Genomic DNA, 6,000 nt, shown 5'->3' with positions numbered 1-6,000 from the left:
CCAGGGCTAATCTACCACTCTGACTCTGGACTGTATGTACAATTAACAAAAATCCAACATCTCTACCTAGACAGAGACCCAGTAAAAAAAAGTAATTGAGCATAGGAAAAAAAAAAAAATTCCAACAGAATATCCCATATATTTATGTGGTATTTTTGTATCTATGTCAGTGTTATAATAAAGATTTTTGTGATGTGCTACCATTTTTTGTGCATATGCTTTTTTTCTTTTGAGAGGATCATGTAGGATCATCCCCTTATGCTGTAATAAGTTGTAGCCTGTAGACTTTAGGTTTTACAGTTTTACACAGGTGATATTTGACATTCAAAGAGATGCAAATGAATATTTAAAGCATACAGACTTTTTCCTATTTATATTTAATTAGAACTTTTAAGCCCCTTTACCTTATCCAGTTAACAGAAAAATATTGTAATTAGCACTTAGCATAATTGTATTTTATTGATGGCATTCAACAACTCTGAGAACATTTTTATATTGTTATATCAACACACTATGGTCAGGTAACAAAATAACATAAGGAAGGAAGAAAAAAACGATCATGTTACTTTTGACAGATCTTATGTCACAGACTTGTAGCTGCAGAAATCAATGTAACTAAATGAGAGAAGACAGCATAAAATGTGCAGCATCAAATTATTTGCAGATCTTGTGAATGGACCTTCAAAAGGACCTGCTACCACTACTGGTCTGTCTGTTGTAGGAAATACATACACAATGCCTAGGAAATAACAATTCTGCAACATCTTTTCTTATAGCTCAGATGTGCTGCCTTTTGTTTTTCTTACTTGAAATGTATGATTTTATAACCAACTGGGTGTAACCAGTTAAGGCTGTGTCCCAAGCTGGTAACACCCAGTTACTTAGTCATACATTTCTGGTAAGAACAACAGAAGAACGGCATCAGAGCTTTAAGAAAAGATGTTCCAGAATTGTTATTTTATGGGCATTTGATAAAACAGACAGACCAGGAGTGGTGACAGGACCTCTTTTAAATGTACATGGGACCTTAATGTTATTAGTGTAAAAAAAAAATAATGATAACAATAATAAAGTACACTGAAAAAAGTTTTAAGATCATCATTTTAAAAGGCTTCTTTATAAAATTAAAAAAAAAAAATGGTTGTAGTCATTGCTGTTTTCCCCTGGAATGTTAAGAAATAAAAGTGTGAGATTTTAAGGATGGAGTCAAGTGTGTGCAACTGTCTTCACTGCATTATAAACTGTTAAGCTCTAATAGCGTTTGGTCCAGAACTTGGTGCATTCCCAGGTTTTCTTCTTTGGCATGTGACAGTTTTTCTGAAATAAAAACATAAAAATTAAGTATCTGCATATTTAATTACATTCTTCCTTAGGCTATGATTAAGAGGGTTCTTCATGTAAAATGAAGGCAAATAATAAAGGCAAATAATAATCAAGATTATTTGTGGATGTCATTATCATTAAACAGCCACCTTTTGCTGTTAAATGATGGCCCGTTCCCAGAGTGTAAACATAGCCCTAAAGTGTATCCTTTAAAAATGATTAAAGGGGTTATCCAGCGCTACATGGCCACTTTTCCCCCTCTCTTGTCTTCAGATTGGGTGGGGTTTGGGACTCGGTTCCATTGAAGTAAATGGAGCTTAATTGCAAAACACACCTGAACTGGAGACAAGAGAGGGAAAAGTGGGCATGTTTTTTGTAGCGCTGGATAACCCCTTTAAAGGACAGTGGCATTCACCCTACGGCCGTTACGCAGTATCGCCGCTTTTTTCGGCCCACATATATGGCAAAACAGCCTACCTGTCAAGTATCCTGGAACATTAGGTACCACAGTTGTTAGCTGTCTGAGAATGATTAAATAAAGTCGGTGAATGTGAATCCAGCCTGGTCAGTGAGGCCGTGCTTTAATCTTTTTTTTTTAATTTTTTAAAACATACATTGCATTACCTCACTCATGGCTAGAGCACCACTTGCGGAGACTACTCGGAACAGTGTAGTCTGTTTACCGCTTACCTCGGAGAGGTGTCGTGTCTGTGGGGCAGCGCATGTGATATAATTTCTCATATAAATATAGCTCTTAAGTGTTTATGCAGGATCAGAAAAATATACAGAGGATAAGAGTGTCACCATTTTTTTAATTAAAGCAGCTATTTCTAATCCTGGATAACCCCTTTAACTATTAATTTGACTTTAGTGAGCTATGATTATAGATGAGCAAATTTACAGTAACAACAAAGCAAAGCTTTTTGTTATCTCTGCAATCCGCTCATCAGTCTGCTGCCTTTTTACTCTCTGCCGCTATGTGCTACGGAAAGCTGGATCCAGTCCTTGGAAACTGGGAGAAGTTTCCCAGGACTGGATCCAGCTTTTTCCAGCACCCAAGGAGGAGCGGCAGGTAGCTAAAGGGCAGCAGACTGATGAGCGGATTGCAGAGATAATGAAGTGCTTTGCTTTGTTATTACAATAAATTTGCTCATCTCTATCTATGATGATGCACATTATAAAATAAAGAGTATCTGTGCAAATAAAAAGTTATAAAATCTGTGGTCTCAATGTATTTTGTGAATGTTGTTGTAATCAAAGGCTCAAAATGGCAGTGTTCTGTATTCCGGTTTCTTCTATGAAACTTAAGAGTAGATCTCATGTATGGAAAGTATCTGACTTCTTTCATACACGCACACAAACTATAAAAAAAAAAAAAAAAAAAAAGGGGGAAAGAAAGAAAAGAGGAGATGCAGATAGATTTTTATTTCAACATAATAAGTGCAGCAATTTTCAAATAGAGAACAGTAATTGACAGAAAACTAGTGCCACATGACATGGAACCAACTGGGTAGTTTATAAGGAAGTCATGTCATTGAGAGCATGGTCTAGCTCCTCACTGATAGCCTTGTACTTCAGCTTCTGGGCATATAATTCATCTATCAGGCAAGATGCAGAGATCATTCAGAAGGACAGCAGTAGAGTAGAGTACAGATGCAGAATAGTATAAAGGAAGCATGGAAGAAAAAGAGATCTTGTTACTACAATTTGTTTTAACAAAACATAACACATACACTGCTAAAATATGAAAATAAGTATGATGATAATAATAATAAAGGTTTAATTTGAGAACATGGCCACTTTTCTCCAGAAACAATGCTACTCTTTGACTTGATATGCTGAAATACCACACAAAGCCTTTTGTAACCCTTCCCCACAAATGGATACAACTGTATGTACAACAGTTTTATTGGTCCTTTCTCACAAATGTAACTGGCTACAGGGGGCATACCAGGTTGAAAGGGGCATGCGTATTTACAAGCAGCATATCTGGGTGCAGGGGACATACCTGGCTACAAAGGGCAAACCTGGTAGAGGCAGGGCATACCTAGCTGTTGGGGGCATATCTGACTACAGAGGCTTATCCTACTGCATGGGTTATACCTGGCTACATGCAGCATTTCTGTCTACAGAGGGCTAATCTGGCTAAAGGAAGCATTGAATTTAGATGCAGGGGGCATACTGAGGAAGGGCAGAATATTGAAGGAAGAGTCCGGCAAATATTTAAAAAAAAAATAGTAATTGGCTGCAGGCAGTGTGTGTGTGTGTGTGTGTGTGTGTGTGAGAAACATACGTTGTTCTACTTACCCATCCCAGTGCCCCCGCATCACTGCCTTACCGCTCCGGGACCCTGCCGGCCTCCAGGATCTCCTACTGCAATCAATGACTGGCTGCGCAGGCAATCCATCAGCCAAGTCAAGTACTTTCTCCCTGGTCCTGACATCACCGGAACCCGGGAGAAATTGCGTTTCAGAGGCAGTGAGTGAGCCTGTGACGCGGCACAGCAGGTGCATGGAGACTGGTAAGTAGAGATTATTTTTTAATCCCTCCCCCCCCCCCAGGAAATTTTCTGTCTGTCTCCTGCAGCCTCCCCTCACTACCCATAATCCTCCCCAAACCAGCCAAAAAAAAAAAAAAAGAGCCTAGAAGAAAGACCAACCAAGCTTTGATGCTCCCCTCCCATTCAGACTAAGGAACATACATAGCAAAGATCATGAAGAATACAGGCAGGCAGCAGAAATAGTTAGAAGCAGACACAGTAGGGAAATAGTGGCCATGGAAAATACCATTAAAAAAAAAACCTTATGTTATGTATATCCAGCACTATCTGGATATACATTATTCTTTGCCTATCTCCAAAGAATGTATCTGCAGCTATATTAAGACTACAACTCCAGTTATTCCTTCACTTTCAGAGCATGATACAGCTGCAGATACCTGACCTTATTACATATATATCCCTGTATCTACTAGTGAATCAAGTTATCTGCAGCAAGACTACAACTCCCATCATTCTTACACTTCCAGAACATGATGGGTATGGTATTCTAGCTACAACTGCAGATACCTGACCCAATTATATATATATATATATCCTTGTAACCAGTACTACAACCAAGTTATCTGCAGCAGTGTTCACTGGTTTCTAAAGTCATCAAGCTCACTGTCTGATCTCTTGACCAGCATTCATACCACTGCAGAGGAAAGAGAGAGGAGCACAAGCAGGGAAATTAGAATGTGAACCTTACATGCTGGCAGCCTGACGTAGCAAGGAAGGGGTTAAATAACCCTTCATTGCTGGGCTGTCTGCATCTAAAGTTCACATTCTTATCTCACATGAAGGCTCATGACGTTGTTGAGAAAGAAGCGGTCTTTATAAAGGCAGAGTAAGGGCGTATTACACCCGACTCCAACTCAGACTCCTGAATTTTATCAGGACCGACTCCTACTCAGACTACCGACTCCTGCTCTTTCATAAATGGCCGGTCATGTACCAGGGGAGCCATTTATCACACTGGCTCAGCAGCTTCTCCCTAATGTCCTACATGATCCTGGGGCGACTTCTGAGGGAATAAGGAAACATATAAAGCAGCTTCTAGTGTGGGCAGTAGATGCAGCCAGTCTGCATCCTCCATGTCCTGAACTACTCACAACTAGACTAGATGGAGCAGGTGAGCTTTTCCTGCTGACAGTCTTCTATGTTTCTAACTAAATATTCACCATACTTAATGGGGTTATCCAGCGCTACAAAAACATGGCCACTTTCCCCCTACTGTTGTCTCCAGTTTGGGTGGGGTTTGGAAACTCAGTTCCATTGAAGTAAATGGAGCTTAATTGCAAACCACACCTGAACTGGAGACAACAGTTGGGGGGAAAGTGGCCATGTTTTTGTAGCACTGGATAACCCCTTTAAAGAAACACTGCTAACAATGCCAGATCCCTGTAATATAGATGTCAGCCATAGCCATATACAGGGGGTCACACATAGTGATATAGAGGTCACACAGAGATATAGAAGGTCACTGTGGGGGCACGCAATAGCACACACACACACACACACACACACACACTGCTGCAGCCATACCATACACACACACCCCCACCCCCACACAGCCTATTGCAGCTATAACACACACACAGCCTGCTGCAGCCATAGCGCGCACACACAGCCTACTGCAGCTATAGCACGCGCGCGCGCGCACACACACACACACACACACACACACACACACACACACCCATAGAACACTGAAGAAAAACACACCACACTGAGGACAGAGGTTACACTTACACTACTTATGTCTTCTACTCCTACTGTATATTACACAGGATATCGTCATATTACACTGCTGCTCATATACAGTCATCCAGCATCCAGGAAGAGAACAGCACAGATCTCCCCGAACACAATGGACTCTTCCAGCTCAGAAACAAACTGCCAAATAGTGACCGACAACTTTTCCATGACCCACCTAGTAATAGGGCCAGTGTCCTATTAGAATGTTGCTCATAATATATATTCATCAGCAAAACTTGTAAAATTCATATCAAAATACAATTCTACATTTTTTAAAGATTTTTTTTAAAGCTGGAGTCGGAGCTAGTTTCGGCTGGAGTCGGAAAAAAATGTACCAACTCCGACTCCACGACTCCGACTCCAAAGCCCTAGTATTACAT

At 40.4% G+C, this 6,000-nt stretch overlaps 1 protein-coding gene across 4 annotated transcripts in view; it reads right to left on the bottom strand.

Annotated features, from left to right (window-relative positions):
• Positions 1–440: 440 nt before the first annotated feature.
• The window catches only part of LOC138786014 (tropomyosin alpha-4 chain), an 89,266-nt gene continuing 83,706 nt past the window's right edge, over positions 441–6,000 (bottom strand). For 2 of the 4 annotated variants that reach the window (XM_069962615.1, XM_069962618.1), the window contains one exon: positions 441–1,317. In XM_069962615.1, the coding sequence (XP_069818716.1) occupies positions 1,235–1,317 (83 nt within the window). In that variant the 3' untranslated portion in view covers positions 441–1,234. Of the gene's footprint in view, positions 1,318–2,733; positions 2,922–6,000 lie in introns of those variants that run through there. The other 2 variants (XM_069962616.1, XM_069962619.1) reach the window with 1 other exon arrangement.

Source organism: Dendropsophus ebraccatus, chromosome 3 (genome assembly GCF_027789765.1).
Source record: "Dendropsophus ebraccatus isolate aDenEbr1 chromosome 3, aDenEbr1.pat, whole genome shotgun sequence".
In the NCBI taxonomy this organism is placed as follows: domain Eukaryota; kingdom Metazoa; phylum Chordata; class Amphibia; order Anura; family Hylidae; genus Dendropsophus; species Dendropsophus ebraccatus.
Note: the sequence above shows the minus strand (reverse complement) of the source record. Positions and strands in the feature narration are given on the sequence as shown.